This window comes from Stenella coeruleoalba (assembly GCF_951394435.1).
Source record: "Stenella coeruleoalba genome assembly, chromosome: 17".
In the NCBI taxonomy this organism is placed as follows: domain Eukaryota; kingdom Metazoa; phylum Chordata; class Mammalia; order Artiodactyla; family Delphinidae; genus Stenella; species Stenella coeruleoalba.
In genome coordinates this window covers 76,232,855-76,253,379 of record NC_137163.1, presented here as the reverse complement: position 1 = coordinate 76,253,379, position 20,525 = coordinate 76,232,855, and the positions used below count along the sequence as shown (strand labels likewise).

The window sequence follows — 20,525 nt, the reverse complement described above, 5'->3', positions numbered from 1 at the left end:
AACTGCGGCCCGAGGTGTAGGCTAAAATCAGCACAAGTACCGTGTCATGTTACCCTCGAAGACCCCCGCCTCTCACAATGGTGGAGCAAATCTCTACGTCTTCACTTACACACTGGATGAAACGTTTGGTTGCATTTCAGTGTTACATTGTACAAATAAGATTTCTCTAGACCCTGGGGCCCCACCTAACATAGGAACACATGCACACCACGAGAGGGGCACCAAGGTGAGCCGATTCATATTCCCTGCTCTGCTCTCTGCTGAGCTTTCCCAAGTTCATTCAGTGGAATCGCCTTCATTATTTAGATAGGTGTCTTTTTCCCCTCTTTCTTTTAATAGAATTTGTGCACTTAAGATCTCTTTTTCTCAGTCTCCATCTTTGCAGTGGGAAGATTCCCTGTTCTGTTGCCTAAGATCATGTAGCTGGAGTGCAGCTCAGCCCTAGTTGAGTATGCTAATATATAAAGTGTTCGTCTCCCATTTTAAAATAGAGCATTTGGATGGCATTTGGCCAATTAGTGGTATGATCTACTTTTAGATACCACATTAGGATAAAGTAAAACTTGTTTTGTTATGATAAAGCAGGTTTTCTCTAAGACCTACAATCAGAGAGCTTGAAAGGATCTTCCAGTTCAGTGGATTTGAGACTTTTAACAGCAGAACGTTTTCATTAAATGAACTTCCCCACAGAGTCCCAGGGTGTAAATCCAGTCATGACTGAAGTACCTGTGGAGGGCCTGAAGACCTACCTCTCATCTCCCGTGTTAATAGCTCCTAAAATAACTCCACGGGTCATCATTTTAAATCCACTGATCGAGTGCAGCAGTGCTGCAGATGGGGAATGCGGAAATGTAGACATTTTCCCCGGGGCTGCCCTGCTGTGTTCCCTCGTGTGTCCTCAGTACTGTGCCCAGTACCCAGCGAGAGGAGGTGCTCCGCGGAGGGAGCTGAGGGAGCAGTGGGTGGACAGCGGCCAGCAGAGCCAGACTAGGGCTTGTTCTTGGTTCTTAGTTGGCTGTTTTCTCACAAGTCCATATTCCCATCAGTTCCTTTGTTTTTCCTTTTATTTTTCTTCCCCTTAAAAACTCACATTGACACACCTTTACTTCGTGCAAGTCATGTAATAACTTTGGGTCTCAGGTTCCTTTTCATTAAGATGAGGGTGATGAAAGCTGCATCTAAATTTTCTCTGAAACTAAGCTAAAGTAACAGTGCTGTGTGTAGGAGAGCAAGCTGCAGAAGAGGAAGAGGGCGGTCGTTCCCAGGGCGCTGCAGAGTCCTGTGACAGCAAAGACGTAGGCCCAGATGAAAGTGAACTTGATTCTGAGGCTGAACTCATGAGAAGCATGGGACTGCCACTTCAGTTTGGTAGTGTGTCTGCACATAAGAATTTTGAGGTGAGTATTAGTTTACTTTGCTTGTTTCTGTTTCTTAGTTTTCTTCGTAAAATATCACGTGGAATCTTTTTATCCCAAATCTAATGCATTCATGAATCAGGGCACTTCACCTCTTCTTAAATGTACGTACATATTTATAAGTTAACGAAAACTGCAAGTTGTGATATGTCCCATGTGTGGTTGTTCCTCCTCTTGGAAACGTAGATAGTAAGATTCACTTGTTGGTGTAACTGAAACCCAGGTTGGGGGGTTGAGGGTATTCTGTTTAATTTAATGTCAAAATAGATTTAGATTCTACCTCTTATAGTTTCTGAAGTGTAATTTATATTCAAGTTATTGACCTTTGTAGGCATCTATGAATACTAGAAACAAAGTTAAAAGAAAAAAGAAAAAGAAAAAGCATCAGAAGAAGTACTTGGATGAAATTAAGAGAGAATCTTGGAGACGAGAATGTGAGGAAGGTGACATTTTGGCCTCAGATGATCCATCTTCATCTGAGAATGAGAACACCAGAAGGTATGAACTTCAAACCAAAAAAGACATTGACGGTGAGAATCTTCCTGCTGAAAATACGTTACCTCCAAAGCTGGAAGTTACAGAGCTCTGGGAGAAGTACTGGAAGGAATACGGGGGGGAACTGCTGTGGCAAAGCTGGCAAGAAAAGCATGCAGGTCAGACGCCGTGCTCAGAGCCCTGGAACGTCCCTAATACAAAGGCAGAATGGGAGCAGCATTATAGCCAGCTGTACTGGTATTATTTGGAACAGTTTCAGTATTGGGAAGCTCAGGGTTGGACTTTTGAAGCTTCACAAAGCTGTGATACAGATACTTGTGGGTCTAAAACAGAAGTTGACAACAAGAAAGACGAAAATCGCACGAAAGCAGATGAACTTTCTTCTGCATCTTCATCAGTGGGTAGCGAAAGCTCTAGTTCAGGTGATAAAGATCATAATGAAATTCTTGATGGACTTAGTAATATAAGCCTGAATTCAGAGGAAGTAGAACAGAGCCGATCAGATCCCTCTGTGAGTTGTGACGGACGTCAGCGTGCAGTGAACAGCAGAAGAGAATGCCCTGCTTCGGGCCAAAGTGAACCATGTAATGGAGGAACCAAGGAAAGCGGCTTGTCTGGGAACAGAAGCACAAGCCAACCAGCTCAGGGTAAGATTGGCCAAGATTTATCCTGCTGAGTAATGGTTACCAAAATTAGTCTATTTAGCAAAAGAGCTAACACTAATCCTTTATGGTAGAGTTAAATAATGCCAGCTACATTTTATGGTGTGATAGTGAAATGATCTAATCCATCTTACTTTTATGTCACAAGTTATTATCCTTTTATGTAAATAAAAAGAACATTTGCATAGGGTTCTCAAAAGTATCACTCGTTCCTCTTGCACCTTGGTGGCCAGTGAATTACAACTTGGAAATCCATTAAGAAATCTAGTTTTAGAGTGAGCTTGGAATGTCCAAGTTTCTCTGGAGCAACTAAGTTTATAGGAGACGTGCTAAAGAGTAGCTGTGAGCGTACATGTGCCGTTAGGCAAATCTGAATGGGGGTTGTGTCTGGAATTCGTTCGGGACAAGTGAAGTCTTGCTCTATAGAGAGTCTCAACAGGGCATAAGATTATTTTGTAACTGAACGGATTGATTTCAGGATTCTCATCAAATATCCAGGATAAGGAACTTGGTTGACTCCTGCCTGAGTGATTAAGAAATAATTGTTGAGCAGACTGGTGCCACTGTCGGGACTAAAGAAAGCCAGTGAGAGGTGTGCTAGGAGAAGCTAGAGTAGGCAGATAAGAAGGCTTTTGTGGGGAGAAGGGGACCATCAACTGGTGCAGCAGAAAAGTGGGAGAGGAGGACGTTTTTATAACCTGAACTCCTGAAGCCCACTGACTTGTTGTCTTGGCATCCTTGATGTTTGGTGCTGGAAAAGTCTGGTTCATAGCAACTTTCTTCTCAGCCTCATTCATATATATAAAGCAAAAGGTTTCGGCTTTTTACTTAACAAGTGGGTTTGCTTTGCTCCTCTCAGGTCACTGACCTTACTTCATCCTACAGTGTCCTTTAGAGAGTTACTAATGAGCTTCTCTGTCCTCTTACGATGGAACTTACTTCAGTATGGCGTTCTCATTCCTTTCTATTTTGCTGTTATTTTCATCCTTTTTTAATGTGGGTATTTTATGTTAGTCTTTTGATAAGTCCTGTTCTTATTTTGACCAGAAACCTTGGAGTGCGTATGTTGGTCAGTAAGTGCTTCCTGTCCCTCCTGTTGATCACGTCCCTTAGCTTCCTTTGTTAGACACAGTAAACCTCACAGTCTCTGCCTTCGTGTTGCCTGTTTTCTCAGGCGTGTGTATAGACTGCTCCCGTTGCGTGTTCCCGTAGTGAGGTGTGTAATTAGACGTTTCTGCAGTTGGCTCCAATGTGACCGCCCTCGGGATCAATTTGAGAATTCCAGGCTTTCATTTGTTTTGGATCCTCCTTGAGACCAAAACGTAAGGCATACACTGCATCTCCCCATACGTACGTGTTCCACTGTTTGCGGCTGGGGTCTCCTGAAATAGCCTGTCCTTGCACATTAGAGCTCCCGCTGTCTCCAGGGTAGACCCCTCTCCACTTCTGGTCCCACCCAGCCACCTGGCTCCAGTCCGAAGGAATACAGAACACAGACACGTGCCTCAGCGGAGCCACCGCAGGTTATAATCACTCTTTGTAAATGGTGGTGTTTGTCTTTCTGTTACTTCCATTATTACTTTAAGAGCTATATTAGAGGCAGTTAGATGTATTTGCTTCTTAATAAAGAGAAGTTATTTTTAATCAAATGTGATCATGCCATTTTTAGAGTCATTTAGATTAGAATCCCATCAAAATGTGGTAGCTAACAGCTATCACAGAGGTAACTTTGTGGATTAATTTGTACAGATTTAGACAGCTGTGAGGAAAAAGTAGTTTTATCGTTCACTTTTTTTTTTTTTTTTTTTTTGCCACACCTCAATGCTTGAGGGATCTTAATTCCCCAACCAGGGATTGAACCCGGACCACAGCAGTGAAGGCATGAAAGCTCCGAGTCTTAACCACTAGACCACCGGGGAATTCCCTGTAGTCCACTTTCTAAGTAGTTAGGTCATGGAAACTTTTAGACCTGAATAGACCGAGCTGCACACTCTGCACGTGGATGCGTGGAATAGATAGATGTGGTCTAGCATCAGTTCATTGCAGGAGAGGCCCCGGCGTACTTTGATTCCTTTGCAAATGACCAGCGTTGTCAAACCAAGGGCGGAAATCAACTGCAGTGCCTCTGCCTCTTTAGATTCACAAGAGTCATCAGGAGCAAACACAGTCAAAGACAGCCCACGCCTCATCGGCACTGATGGAGATGAGAGTGGCGAAGATCCGCCTGAGCAGAAGCCAAGCAACCTCAAGCGGAGGCAAGTCTCACACTGCGTCTCTGTGCAGAACGTGTCAGCAAGCGTTAGAGGCTCAGTAGCTTAGTACATAAAAGCGGGCCTCTGCCATGTGCCTTCCAAACGGTATATGTTGCTTGTTAACGCCTCTGGTTCCTACTAGTCCCTAGAGGCAGAGGCTCTGTGTGCACTGATATTCTTGGGCCCTTGTACGTTCTTGTGGGTCCTCCATAAACGTTCAGTGAGCTTAACGTAATTTGCAAGAGTTATTTCTCATCGTTTGCATTTGTTGCTGTTGCCCAGGTAGTAGGGATCACTAGAAGGTATCCCCCAAAGATGGGGATTACTGAGTTACTTATATCACAACCTTCTTAACAATATTTTCTCTTTTGTAATTTTCTTGGTTGGGTTGATACTTCTCAAATGTTTCCTTGTTTGTTTTTAAGGAAAACCTCTAGAGATATCACCTAGGAGATTAGTTAAGGCTGCAGGTTAACTGGTGTTTTCCCGAAAGAAAATGGGGAAATTTATATTTGTTCAGGAATAGAGATACTACTTGACGTGGTTTAAGATTTGAGCGCTTATTGCTGTGTCCCGGACACTGCTAGGGAATCTGTCTCATTTGCAAAATCCTGATTCAAGTACTCTTCTTCCTGTCTTCCTGGGTTGTGACCTGTGGTTGATTGTTGTGGTGGGAAAGTTTGCATGGGTTGACTGTATGTACCTTTTAATACTTGCCTGAACTGCTGGGCTCTGGAGATAATGCCTTATCGCTGTTGGCTTTGTTTATTTGTTTAGCCATGAACTGGACATCGATGAAAACCCAGATTCAGACTTTGATGTCGACGGTTCCCTTCTAGGATTCAAGCACGGCTCAGGACAAAAGTAATTTTCCATAAATGCCGTTGTCGTCCAGAAATCTTAACCACTTCAGCTATCCTAAAGCTCTCTGATATTCAGATAGCGAATAATGGTGATGTATTTCATAACATTTGAGGTGTTACAATTAAAACACTAACCTCTCTTGCTAGTAAGAATTGTAGCGCTATCACTGTACATTTGATATATTCACATGTATTAGCTCAGTTGCACTTCATAGCAATCTGATGTTTTTATTCTACAAAATTGTAATCGTTTCTGTGTACTTCAGCCATATAGTCATTTAAGGCTAGAGTTCATAAAAGTTAATAATATAAAGGGTTTTCCTGATAACTGCCACATTTAAATCCCTGGCAGAATTTATTTCTACCCACATGTAATTTTATTGAGAAATTACTTAGGTAGCTCTTGCTGGTATATACTCATAGAGATTTATTCTGTTACCTGGGATTTAACTATTCTTCTATTTTAGAGCACCCAATTTCACTTAAAAGAGAAGGATAAGATACACTTTTTATAAAGAAGTTTATAATATAGGTAGAAGATAACAACTGACATTTAAAACCAAACTGTTCAGAGTTTGTTTATAAGTGCTAAATTATATATTACACTGTTGGTCCCTAATAGTCCGTAAGAGAGGCAATTAGTGAGGCTTAATAGAGTCAGCGAAGGCTTCATAGCAGACATATATCTTTTAGGACTGGAAAAATTCAGATGGTTAGATCAGCAGGTTCTCTAATTATTTTAGTAATGGGGGGTTTGCTTCTTAGGTTAGTTCATATTGATTTAAGAATCTAGTGGCCGCTTTTAAGACAATTTGAACATATCCAGATACGTGTTAAAAGAGCTTTGGCATCACCTCACTGTGAGAAAAAATTATATTTCCCCAGCATGCATTGGGGTTATAGTTTCCTGCTGGGTTTTTTTATTACATTTTATAATGTAATTTCTCCTTTCTGTTATCTGTAAGATATGTTGATATTCCCACCTTTGGTGTTTCACATTTACTTGGGACTTAACATACAAGCTAGACCTTAAAAAGTCCTCTGCATTTTTCACTTTATTTCGTAATTTCCATAATTTAAAAAAATGAAATTAAAATAGTGGCTGCTAATAGGAAAATAGTGAAAACTGTTAGTTTTCTTCTCCTTTCATATGAGGAAGCAGATTCTTAGACCCTGAGGTTTGAGTCCACTTCTTTTGCTTTGGTCACAGATATGGTGGAATTTCAAATGTCAGTCACCGGAGGGTCAGGTATCTGCACAGGAATGTGAAGTACAAGGCAAAGTACTTGGACATGAGAAGACAGATCGATATGAAACACAAACACATCTTCTTCACTGAGGAGCCAGGAAAAACTCTTCTCAAGAAAAGCAAAACTCTGAGTAAGGTGTGTATAAGCTTTGCTTTATACTTACAAATCGAGGCTCATTTTTGTGACCTTTGACTCCTTCAAGTTTCTGTTTGCAAACAGGAACCCTGTTTCTACCCAGATATAAAGGTACCTAAAATTCTTTTCCATTTGCTTCCTAAAGGCTTATCCTGTGTGAACTAAATTTGAAAAAAGGGTAATTGGGGCTGATATGAGAGGGGGATGTTTTGAAAGCTACATAGGAGTAGTGTATGGAACAATGAATAGGTAGAATCGCCTTGTGTGTAGTAACAGCTCATCTGTTTCAGGCTAAGGGGGATCCTGGAAGTCCAATTTCTGATGCAGCGTTTATTGAAAGGCGTAATCTTGAGGTCTTCTAGAGTTGATCGATCAGACTTTGCACTATCGAGTTCATCCAAATGGCACGAGCCTCAAGGCTAGTTTAGTGATTCACATTGTTAACTGGGGTATTTATATCCCCTCTCTTAGACTTCGTTGTACCTGCCTTCTGTGTACCTGGAAAACAAAAGTAATTCGAATTACTTTTGTTCGGTTTGATGAGTGATCCTTCTTCATTATAGGAAAACAGCCCCATCCAGTGAGCAGAATTTTCTATCTGTCACCTCTCCAGCAGCTCTATAGAGCAATGGAACAAAGTCTCAGGTCCCCGTGATGACTTTGTTTTACCCTTAGCGTACGTTATCCTTCCTTAACGTCACCGTTTTTCCAAAACATGCTACAAATTTATAGCTGGTCTTATTTTTATTATATTTCAGATTGGTTGGTTACTGGTCATATTTTAATATTTTAGTGGCCCTGGTTATATCTGGAACAAATTTCCCAATATCAGTTCAGTCAGTCCGACGGGCCTTTTTATAATGTGCTGGATGTGATAATTCCCATACATTCATCTGTAGCTGAAGAGCAGAAGCGTAACTGCCGCGTAATTGCCGAGGAAGAAAGTTAAAGTGACTGTTGTGTTCTTAGGCGTCCCATTGATACACAGGCACAGTCCCCTCAAAGGAAGATTCTGAGCCGTGGTCCATGTCCATCTTCTGGTACTCTTGTTCTCACTTCCTGACTCTTAGGAAGGTCATGAAGATCTATTAGGAAGCATATTCTTGTCACAGAAGGTTGCAAGGAAGTATGTATCATCTGACCTTGAGCCTTGTTGACATTTCAGAGAAGAAACTTAGTTCTTGGCATCATTTTACTGGCTCTACCGCTTCACTAGAAGGCAGCTCGCATTCTTTTCAAGGTAGCACTGCTTTTACAGATTGGCACTAAATCTTTGTAAGTTCATCGTCGATGCTGAGTACCATTCAACATAGGTTGTGTAGCTGGGGCCATTACAGAAAATTCTGTATAATTTGAAAAGCTAAAGGCAATGGCTCAACAACAGGTAAGTACATTTGTAATGGTAATGTATATTACGCTTATATCGCTAGAAGACTTAATGGAAAGCTACTGGCACAGTAGAGCTTTACCCTCTTAGTGTTAATTGCTAACAGGAAGGTCATAGCCTTGTGTTTAAGCTGATGTGTTTTTTTTCCTTTTAAAGAGCTCTTTAATAAGGTCATGGTACATCCAGACAGCAAAGTGTAATTAGGTTGGAATTACTTACTCACATTAGCTTGTGTGATACAGTGTACTTATCAGAGCTAATACTGTGACACAGCTTGTCAAGTCACAAATGGTAAAGCAGGTGGAAATATTCTGTGTAATTGCGAATTAATTCATGCTTGTAACATCTTAAAATTTCAGGTAGAAAAATTCCTAAAATGGGTTAATGAACCAATGGACGACGAAGCATCGCAGGAGGCAGTTTCTCATAACAATGTGCAAGATACGTGCACAAGCAGTGGTTCAGAGGAACAAGAAGTGTCTGTTGGAAAAGGGGATGACCCACCGGAGACGAGTGAGCCGGAACCCGGAAAGCGTCGTGCCATGTCTCCAGCTGGGGAAGTGGGAACAGAGAAAACTGACAGGGACAGCACAGCAGCAGCAGTGCCAGATGAGGGGGACTGCCCCGCCCAGGCTGCACCAGACCGTCTTCAGGAAGAAGCCGAAGGTGAGGCTAGATGTGCTCCCGCTCGCTAACGGACTTCAATTCCTTGTTTTAAGTATGTTTTTCCCTCGTTATCACTTACGAATCATGTATACCTAAGGATTCACTGCTGTTTATTCGTAAGTTGAAGGAAGGCGTATTTAGTGTAAATGTGCTGATAGCCGTGGTTTCGCACCCAGAGCATCCTTGGCTGAGCAAGCATGATAAAAGAAAAGACCAAAGAGTAGGGGGAGCTGTTTGAGCACCTCCGTCTGTGCCATTAAGACTGGTCTCTGCCGCCACCACTCTGTTCCCTGGGCTAAAGGTGCCAGTCCCTTTGATTCCTGTTGAAATCTAGTATTGCCCTGATTTTCTTTTGGATGATTGTTTTGTTCTTGTTGTTTTTTTGTGGTGATGGTGGTTGGTAGTGATGTTTGTTTTTTAGATGGTACATTGACATAAAAAAGTATTTACAGTAGTTGGCTATGATGAATGAAGAACAGTGTAGCATTTTCACTTTATGCCCTTTTGTAGTATTTGAATTTATTTTATAATAGTTACACTCAGTGGAACGTTATGGCTTTTATAAGGCAGAAATTTTCATTTGACATAGTATTCATTTTTACTGATGAATTATTTCAGACTGGCCCTAATGAAACAATTATACTTGTGATGCTTTCTTATTTAGTATTGAGCAAAATACCTTATTTGAATCTTGATTTTTTTTTTCCCGTGTGTGTGTGTAAACCTGTGATCTTTGTATTATATATTTCTTTGCCTTTCTAAACAGCATACTTAAGGTAGTTTAATATTTTTATTGCCGTTGTACAACTGATGTTCACGTGGCACTTGGAGAGTTCTGAAATGAGAATCCTTATTCTCCTTTAATCTGTAAAGTAGCCCATTGAGATAGGTGAAATCATCCCTGTTCTATAAATAAGTAAAGCTTAGAGAAAATAAAATTCGCCCGACATCACCCAGCCAGTAAGTGGCAAAGCTAGAACTTGGTACCAAGTTGTGTGATTTCTAAATCCCATTTTTCCACCCTACCCTAGCTCCCTAAGCACCACTTGTCACGAGGCTGGTGTTCTCACCTGGGGTGATACCACCATCTCGGGTACTTGGAAGATGGGTTAGGTCGATCTGGGGGAGTCTGGCATTTCGTACTTTAGATTACTTAATGTTAAGTTCTGTACGGGATGGTCTTGCACAATAATGAGTTTTTGACTCAAAATCTTAGTGTCTCCTCTCTTGAGGAACTCACTGCACTTGGCTATTGACGGCACCTTTTGCTGTTTGCACTGATCAGATGACCGTATTAGGACACAGTCCTTTGTTTGAGGACCGTTTCAATGTTTACTTTAATGTTTATTATTTGTCAGCATCAATTCTTGTCATCCTACTTGGGTATGACAGCACTCCTGTCTTTCTAAGTTGCTGCATCTAATCTGCTCAGAACTGAAACCAAATAACCAAACAAATAAAAATCATTTATCTAAGAAAAAGTCAACGTGAATGAATGAGATCCTTTTCCACTGAATGGAGCTAGTGACCCCTGTTTCAATTTCTCAGAGGCTGTAGGACTTGTAGGTCATGGCTAAGTTCAGAGGATTGATGTGTCTGAGAGTTAGAGCTTAATCAGCCCTTGGGAGCTTTTGTGTTAAAGAAGGGAAATGCTTGAATTTCCATAATTCACCCACTAAAGCAACTTTATCTAAGAAACACTTACGTAATAACTTTTATACCTATAATAGTACCTCTCCACATCTCCTAACAATCCTGTGAAGTAAGTAGCTAAAATGCTACCCATTCATTCATTCTTTTTGAGGAATTAAAAATTGGAACTTAGAGAGCCTGGGTTACTTTTCCAAGCTCAAGGAGCCAAGAAGTGGCCAAGTGGAGGCTATAACCTGAAGCCAGTGCTGTTTCCAGGTGCCCTCCACCCTCCGGCGTGTGGCTGCGTACGTGTGCTGGAGTGCAGTCCCAAACCGTAGCTCTCTGCCGTGGCCACACTTTAGATAAATTCACCTGTGACTTCCTCTTTCTATAGTGAGCATCTGTATTATTTCTATTTTTTTATTGTAGCTGAAAATAAAAAGAAGAAGAAGAAGAAGAAAAGCAAGAACAGAAAGGGGATTGGTCTGCCTCCTGAGATCACTGCTGTGCCCGAGCTGGCCAAGTACTGGGCCCAGAGATACAGGCTCTTCTCTCGCTTCGACGACGGGATTAAATTAGACAGAGGTAAGGTGTATATGTAATTTTTAACTTCATTTTGAAATAATTTCAAACTTATAGAAAAGTTGCAAGAATAGGAAGAAATTTTCATATCCCCTTTATTCAGATTGAGCTGTTTTTAACATTTTGCCACATTTGCTTTGTCATTCTCTGTATGCATGTATGTAGGTATGTTTTCTGATCCAGTTGCCCCTACCCCTTAGTACTTTGGTGTGTATTTTCTAAGAACAGTGATATTTTTATGTCACAGTGATAAAGTTACAAATTTCACATTGTTACAATATCATAATCAACAAGTCAGTACTCTAGTTTCATCAATTATACTAATCATGTCCTTTATAGCATTCTTTTTCTTCCAGTATAGGGTCAGGTATCACATTTATCTTCATGTTCCTTTAGTTTCCCTTAATCTGGGATAGTTCCTGAGCTGCTTTGTCTTTCATGACTTCGACATTTTCCAGAGAGCAGCTGCCGGTTATTTTCTACAGTGTCTCTCAATTTGGGTACATATGTGTTTTTTAAACTTCAGACTCAGGTTTAATCTGTATTTTTTGCATCTTAGGATAGATAGCAAAAGCAATTGATAGATTATTAAACAGAACATCTGATGTGCAGAAAGATGTAAGTAAATGAATTAACACTGGAAAATTTGAATTCTTTTTCAAGTTTTCCTACCATGACCTTGAAGAGCTAACTTAAACTCAGTTGCGCAAACTGAGGCTTGCTTTCATGCTGGGGCTATACCTAAACATTGGTCTTTATTAACTGTCCAAATCAGGAGGTATTGAGCTGTGTGGAGTTTCAGGGTTTCTCTGAGCCTCTTAAAATTACTGGTAAAATGTTTTGTATCAGGAAGAGTACATAAGAGTTTGTTGGGGAAATAAGACTGGAGAAAAGCTTTTAATTCTATAAAAGGAGTTTATGTTTTTATTCTTCCAGCAATGAGGAGCCATTTAAAGTTTTGATGAAGAAAGGGAACAGGAAAATCGGTGCATCATTTTGTTCAGAGAAATATCTTTCTGAAAAACGTAAATTCCTTCTCTTGGGAAAGAAGGAGGGCAGTGTCATTTTTTTTCTGTGGAGCGGACATGGGACCTCATTTCTGAAAATGATGAAGGCTCTGCTGAGCCTGCAGCTCTGCAGTCTTGCTGTCACTTCCTTGCTTTTCTGACCCTTCAGACACGTGCAGATTTTGCTAAGTGTCCCGTACAGATGCAGTTCACTGCTTCCCCTCCAGGAATTAAATAATTAGGAACCTCGGTGACGTTTGGGGAGTTGGTCAATTAAAATAGCTAACTTTCCATTTTCCATGATAGGTAGTCAGTTGTTAATACTTCAGACAGAAAAATCAGAATTGCATTCAGTTGTTGGAGGGATATTGCAAAAGAATCAGGCAAGAATTGAGGTGGTTGTTTCTGTGGAAATTGGGTCTGGGAATGATACTGCCCCTTTTATAACAAGATCCTTAGACCTTTTCCTTCAAACTAGATAATACATAATTTTTTGAAAAGAGAAACTGAGTATTTTCTCTTAAGCATTTAGTATATAATCATGTTTGCTGTGTTTGTGTTTGGCTTGGCTTCTTGCCACCGAATGTCATAACAGAAACCCCCTCCCTTCGCAGAGGGCTGGTTTTCAGTTACACCCGAGAAGATCGCTGAGCACATCGCCGGCAGGGTCAGCCAGTCCTTCCAGTGTGACACCGTAGTCGACGCGTTTTGTGGAGTTGGAGGAAATACCATTCAGTTTGCCTTAACAGGAAAGAGAGGTAAGTGGTCATCAGCAGTTTACTCATTAATTAATTTCGCTTTATTGAGTAAAGGCTTCATTTTGCTTCAGCCTATCTCTACTGAGATTTAATCATTGATAATTTAATGGCAAATATTTAACAATAATAGTTAACATATATTAAGCATGCACTTTGTGTACTGGTTTAAGTGCTTAGTATGTATTTATTTAGTCAGCGATCTTGTGACATGTCTCTTTTACTACTATCTGTGTTTCACAAATAAACCAAGAAATAAACGATGAAGCAACTTGCCCAAGATCACACAGACACAGCTCGGCGGAGCCGAGATTATAGCATATTACAGAAAACTAAAAATATGAAAATGGGAGACTGTTCTTTGGAAGAAGAGAAGAGTAGGCAGGGACTCCCAGCTCTGCCCCTCACCATCTGGCTGACCTTGGACATCCTTTAGCCTTAACTGCAAGGAGACATTAAATTGAGAGAACCTCTGTGATACCTTTCAGCTCTGACATCCTAAGACACTAAGAACCTTTTAAATATTGGACTGTCCTCATGGTTGTTTGACTTCAGAATCACAAGAAAGAAAACCTCTGTTAAACTACTGATGTATCAGTATATATCTGCCAAGAGCTGTGTCAAGTAGGCAGAACATGTGCTGTTCCCAGGGGAAAGAAGGCTTTATGAAACTGGACAGTCTGCCCAAATTGACTTAGCAGAGTCGGGAAGCCAGGGCTTTTACTTGGCTTTCTCTGTATCTGATATCCCCTTTCTTTCTCAGTTCTTTTTGAAATGTAGTATAATGTGATATTTTAGAGATAGCAGCTGTTAAGTCATACTCTGAAGATGCTTTTTTTCACCAATGTCTTTATATATAAAGCTCCCATTTCAGTAGATTTCAGTTGTCTTATTGATTTATATAAAGTCCTTTATGTTAACTAGGAAAACATACGATTCTGGAAAGCATAATATAGGAGCTAGGAAATGATGAAAGGCAGCTCCACATTGATTTTAAGACCAGTGCTGATGGACTGTGGCCTCATGCAGTCACTCCGGTGCTCCGGAGCATCGTGACCTTTGCTGTCTGTGTGTGGTCTCCTGAGAGACTGGATGAAAGCTGTTTTCACATTTACTGGAATAGTAGTTACTTTCTTGTTTTTCCTGAATTTACTACTTTCTCTTAAAGTTCTTCTCTGCCTTTGCCAGATAAGCCATTCCTATGAGCTCAAATCAGTGTTTATTGCATGGAAATGATATTTTCCTCAAAAGTTGTAAAATCTGTCTTCATTTGGCATTGTACTGTAACATGAATTAAAATATCTACCCTCTGATAAAACAGCAGATAGATCTGGAAATTGTTTCAGAATATTACAGAAACAGTCCATATTGTAGTTTTGTATTTCTACGAATACAGATCTGTTGCCAAGGCCCTCTGTAGCTTAGTGCACATTTGGTAAAAGAAAATGTCTAATGTGGGTCCCAAGCTAAAGAAGACCGCTTCTGCCCGACTCCATCACAGCCCCATCACTCACACCTGCAGATCTCCAGCCCCTGGGAAGAAAAGGAGGCACACCCAGACTCCACCCCTGCCGGGTGCAGCCTGTGAGCCGGAAGCTCAGGAGTCCTCAGTGTGCTCACAGCGTGCTGTCCCGGGACCTTCTACCCGAAGCAGTAGGAGCTCACAGATGCTCTGACAGTCGTGGTGGGTGCTGCCCTAGTGTGGGCGAGCTGACTCCACTGGGGCAGGGAGTTCAAAGTACAGTTGTGTGTGTGTGTGTGTGTGTGTGTGTGTGTACACACATATGCATGTAATCAATTACTCTTTACACACACACACACACACACACACACACACTTGACCCTTGAACAATGCAGGGCTTAGGGGCACTGACGCTGCACGCCCCCACGTCAGAGATCCGAGCGTAACATGGTCGGCTCTCTGTACCTGACGTTCTGCATCCGCAGATTCAACCCCCCGCAGATCACGTGGTCCTGTCCTACACGTCTAGTAAGAGCAACCCACCTATAAGTGGACCTGTGCAGTTGCAACCCGTGTTGTTCAAGGGTCAGCTGTACCCATGCGCGCATGTGCATACACATGAGAAAATGGCGTGTGCGGTTGGCACGATCCCTTTGTGTCAGACCGATTTCCACCCACATAGCTGCTGTCTATGCAGGTTCTCAACTGAATGGTTAGAGAATTCCCAGAGTTTGCATTTTGCTGTTAAAGTTTTTTTCCCCCTTTATATGAATTCCAGTGGCTCTGTATCAGGTCTGCCCATTAGGACTTCCGTAATGATGGGAATGTATCTGCACTGCCCAGCATGGTAGCCACTAGCCACATGTGGCCATCGAGCAATTGAAATTTGGCTGCGTGACTGAGGAGCTAAATTCTTAATAGTATTTAATTGGCATCGACTTAAAGGTAATACCCGCATGTGGCTAGTGGCCACCATCATCGGACAGCACAGTTCTACGTCGTATCTACCAACATCTGTCAGCACTTCCTTCACGTGCTAGATTAAGTTGCTTGCACTCTCTTAGGCCTGACAACAAAGACGGCCTCCGAGGGGAGCGCAGATGAAAACTTGACAACTAACTGAATACATTTGGTGTTGAAAGTCATTTTTTTCTGTTGAATTTTTGCTATTGTCAGTATATCTTTGCATCTGTCTCTATACTATAAATGTAGCAGATTAAGCAGCTTAAAAAGGACATTTTTCTCTTTTATAAATATGAATTTTTTTTTTAGAACAGAAAAAAGTGTTGCAGATGCATGATTTTGCAACATGACTGGTGCTTGTATTCACTGTTCAAGTGATTTATTTAGTGCATTATTTCTCAAAAGCATTAACAAATTTTGAAACCAGTATTTTCTGGAATGCAGTTGTTTCCTTGACAACCATGGTGTATGTATCAGGATTCCACTTAGCCCTTGCAGGTATAAAATATTGCCACTAACATCCTGGTGCACGTACAGATGCACCTGAGTAATTTACTGCAAGACACGAGTGCGCCAGAATTAACTTAGGTTTGTGTTGCTAATTACGAAATTGCAATAAATTAAATGAAAGCCCGTGTGGTGAAAACATAACATCTGTTCCCTCTACCTAAAATGTCTCATTACACGTCACCAGCAGATGTTTTTACATCTCTTCTTCATAAGTTGGCTATATCGGTTTGTCAGAATGTGTTTTATTTTGCCTTTCAGTAGAAGTTGTCAAGTTTGGCTTCCTTTGGAAGTTGCCTCATTTTGAGGAAATTGGTCTTATCTGAAATCTTTTATAGGCTTTCCATGCAGCCATCGCCTTCCCAAGGGTTTGCCGCTCGGCTGTCCACAGCACAGGGCACGGTGTTGACCACAGACGGGGTTCAGTGGGTGCTGGGTGGCCACCGTCACTACTTGCCTCGGCCCAGTGGGCTGACTGACTGAGGCAGCTCTGAAGGCCACACCCTTCAGTCACATTTTCTTGGTACCACACAAGTGAATCTTTCTAGTTGTGATCAAAGTGTTTAATTCTTTCTCTCATATATATGGCCTAACCTCCCTTTAAAAAGTCTTTTAAAAAGGGTCTTGCACAGAAAATAAACCGACTGCTCAGAAGATGAACTAGTCTATATAACCAATAATCAGCATCATTTAACTCATCTTTCTTGTTCCCACTTTAGTGATCGCCGTTGATATTGATCCTGTTAAGATCGATCTCGCTCGCCATAATGCAGAAATTTACGGGGTAGCGGACAAGATTGAGTTCATCTGTGGAGACTTCCTGCAGCTGGCTTCTCATTTAAAGGCTGACGTCGTGTTTCTCAGCCCGCCTTGGGGAGGACCAGACTACGCCACCGCCGAGATCTTTGACATCAGCACCATGATGTCCCCTGATGGATATCCTTCGGAAGCCCTTAGAGTTTCCTCAAGCAGTGGTTGTGGAGAGGAAGGGTGTGTGTGTGTGTGTGTGTGTGTGTGTGTGTGTGTGTGTGTGTGTGTGTGTGTGTGTGTGTGTGTGTGTGTGTAAGACATTAGTGAAGAGGAGAGCTAGCAGCTGATAGCACTTGATAGATTCCAGTTTGTTTTGCATAAAAATTAACTGGTGAGTGATCTCCAAAAGTTACGTTGTATTTATGTAACTGCGAGGTTATGTTTCCATTGGTTGCTCTCCAGTTGTACCATTACAAAACAAGAACTAAAAGGCATTAATTGCGTGGAATTATTGTCTGGAAATGGGGGTTTCCTCAAGACCTGTCCCTAGAGTCTGGGTGACTATCCCCTAACTTTTCTTCAGCTCACACTGACTTGAATCCTCTGTGTCTCCAAAGTTTCCCTGTTACTCTTCCAGGACGCTGAAGCAAACCCTTGTTTCATAAAGAACACCATTTCTTATTTGTCCCTTTCTCTACCTCTACTCCCCAAAGGAGTCAGGTATGACTCTAACAGGAATTGTGTTTTAAATTGCTAAGTAAAATTTAGAAAAATACAGTGGACAGAGTTACTTGTCTTTACTCTTTACTAGAAAGGGGGGTATTGTGCTTTCCTATTCTTCCTGTTGTCACAAAACCCAGGAAATGGCCAAAAGAAAGAGTGTGTGTCTCCGGCTCTTGGTTTCCTACCACTAGGATAATTGAATAAATAGATTTAACCTCTAATCCCTGACCCATCAGGGACAGCATGCTACTTCATTCTCTTTTAGGTCCCATTAGAGGGTGTTGTTACATGTCGGAGTACATTTGGGTTATGATGTAGTAAGTGAAGACTATATCTCTGATCAGAAATTAACTACTGTTTTTGTTACTTTTCCTTAACTACTGTCCACCTTTGAAATTTTCAGACTTTCCCAGAAGATCACGAATAATATCATTTATTTTCTTCCAAGAAATGCTAATATCGACCAGGTAAGCCATTACTGAAGAACTTCTATGAGCCTCTTGTGTGACTGTTACAGAGATTGGACCGAAAAAGATACAGGGTCTTTCTTTACTTGAGAACATGTTCATGAGAAGTCCCTGGCTTTTTGACTAATTAGAAAACTGGAAGTGCTTAGCAGTTAAGTCCATGCCTGTTTCATCCTGTTCGTCTCCACGGCTCCTGGCCTGCATAAACATAAACAGAGCACTCTGGGCTTTTCATTCCGTGTCCTGAAAGGATGAATGTGTTGTGTTTCACATGTGCACGCCTAGCCTAGCCGAGATCTCTTTACTGCAGCCTACCTTGAGAACAGGTTTTAGGTATTCCTCAGAATGGCAGCCTAGATAGAAATCCACAGACAAATAAAACCTCCACGTGTCCAGGAACAGTTTTAACCATAGGACACTTGACTAACATTCAGATGTCCTTGTTGCGTTCTTATCATGAACATTTATTTTAAACATGTTGGGTTTTTTCCCTAGAATAATAACTGCCTCACAAAGATTTGATGATGTCTTTATTTCATGCTTTTGTTGGTGTTTTTTATAAGCGCTCATTACATGTCTGCTTTGTGCGAAGCATTCTACTGAAAACCTTTTGCCTTTGATATTTCAATTTACTCCGGTGCTGCTGGGCGCTGGTTTCTCCTTTCTCTCCCGTTTGGTACTTGAGAGCCAGCTCTGTCACTGAGCTTTGTTCATGCTTTGTTCTGGAGACATTATCTCCATTATCTGTTCAACTATGTTCTCACCATCTTTTTTCCTTTTTCGGGACATCTGTTACGTGGATCTCAGTCTCCCATAACTGTATTTTCTGGTGTTTTGTCTCCTTTTTCCTTCTGGGAGATTACCTCAGTCTGGTCTTCATTCCTCACATATATAAATTCTCTCTATCCCATCTATTGTGTTTTTTATATTCTTTACACCTAATGTTTCTGCGTTGTGTTCTGTTTTCTTCTTTTGCACTCGAATATTTTTATTATTGTAAGAAGTTTAAATCATGAATCTTTTTTATCCTTTCTGCGTTTGATATAATTTCTAGGCCTGTTTGCTTTTCTTCCATGAAGCACTCGTGGTCCTCAGATGTCTTGTCTTAGTGCCTATTGGCTATTCTCGAGTAACGCAGAAGGAGAAAGGCCAGGCCAGAATCCAGTGAGTGTCAGACCTCGCTGCCCTTTAGAATCATTGGGCATTTGTAAAAAACTGACTCTCCGAGACCCATCCCCGAAATCGATCTAACCAGTTTCTTAAGCTTCCTGGGTCATGCTGATGTGCATCCTGGGTTGCGAACCGCTATCTAAGGCTGTGTGGACCCCAGTGGCCACCTGCAGGGGTGGCGGTGGGTGAGCTCTGGGGTTGCTAACCCGCCAGCTCAGGACTGCAGTTGGGGAGGAGGCTGGGCAAAAGCAGCGATTGAAGGCTGTACTCCTTCACCACAGAGTGTCCGGCATCAGCCCGAGGATGTCTGGAGAGCAGGGTGGGAGAGGGCAGCTGCAGGGCCGGGTCCCCACCTGCTTCTCGCAGCTTCTCACGTCAGAGCTTCTCTTCAGCCGCCCTCGCTTTCCAGCTATAGCTCTGCAGGCGCGGCACAGACGCTGTTGAGCCGAGGCCACGGCGATGGGCGGGGAAGAGCGAGAGCAGAATTTCACGTTCCTTGTGTTCCTCCCTCCTGTTTTCAATTCCCACAGCCACTGCCTCCTGCCCCCGGCCAGAGGCACTGCCCTCCGTCCTACGCAAGTTCCCTCTCTCTCTCTCTCTCTCCCTCCCTCCCTCCCTCCCTCCCTCTCTCTCTCGAGCCACCCCAGGTCTCTCCACAGGTTTCTTTTGTTTGGTGGTTTCCCTCTGTTGTGTCTCCAGACCTGTCTTACAAGAGCCAGCAGGCGCGCTAGTTCAGCACCTTCTCCGGATTACAAGCTAGTGATAGCGCAGCCTTCTCCTAAGCAAGGCAGAGATTAAAACGCTGGCTTTCTGCCGGATGGCTTCAGGGAAGGCCCGGGATGATACATACAGCGGATAAACCAGACTTTAAGCTAAAGCAGACTTGGCTGGAGGAGTGGAGGAGAAGGTGTGGCCAGAACATCAGTGACGCAGAAGTGGGAGTATGTGGCTAATGTTCCGGTGATGGGCTGGAAAAAGAGGCGCTGAGAGTCAGACCCGAGTTTCGTCTCAGCCCTGCCACTTGTTGGTGGTGGTTTTGAAGAACAAATGAAATAAGGGATAAAGCATTTTTCACAGTGCGTCTAGCCCATAAACCCTCAAAAAGTCGTGTGTCTGTTACTTAGAAGATCCTGTCATAAAGTTATCGTGGAAAGAATGTAAACATTACTAAGATTCTGAAGAGGACCAATAGGTAAAGATGTCATGCTTTCTCTAGAGGAGAGAATAGACAGCTTTGATATTTGTAAAATGGGGGCTTCCCTGGCGGTCCGCTGGTTAGGGCTCTGCGCTTCCAATGCAGGGGGCGCGGGTTCGATCCCTGGTCGGGGAGCTAAGGTCCCGCAAGCTGTGCGGCACGGCTCCCCCCAAAAAAAATATGTGTT

The 20,525-nt window shown here is 42.2% G+C and overlaps 1 protein-coding gene across 1 annotated transcript in view; it reads left to right on the top strand.

Annotated features, from left to right (window-relative positions):
- The window catches only part of TGS1 (trimethylguanosine synthase 1), a 37,463-nt gene that overhangs the window by 5,503 nt on the left and 11,435 nt on the right, over positions 1-20,525 (top strand). Inside the window, exons 3-12 of the mRNA XM_079902389.1 lie at positions 1,225-1,397; positions 1,747-2,557; positions 4,710-4,827; positions 5,602-5,688; positions 6,898-7,072; positions 8,819-9,125; positions 11,187-11,342; positions 12,961-13,104; positions 16,753-16,969; positions 17,895-17,973. Of these exons, the coding sequence (XP_079758515.1) occupies positions 1,225-1,397; positions 1,747-2,557; positions 4,710-4,827; positions 5,602-5,688; positions 6,898-7,072; positions 8,819-9,125; positions 11,187-11,342; positions 12,961-13,104; positions 16,753-16,969; positions 17,895-17,973 (2,267 nt within the window). The remainder of the gene's footprint in view (positions 1-1,224; positions 1,398-1,746; positions 2,558-4,709; positions 4,828-5,601; positions 5,689-6,897; positions 7,073-8,818; positions 9,126-11,186; positions 11,343-12,960; positions 13,105-16,752; positions 16,970-17,894; positions 17,974-20,525) is intronic.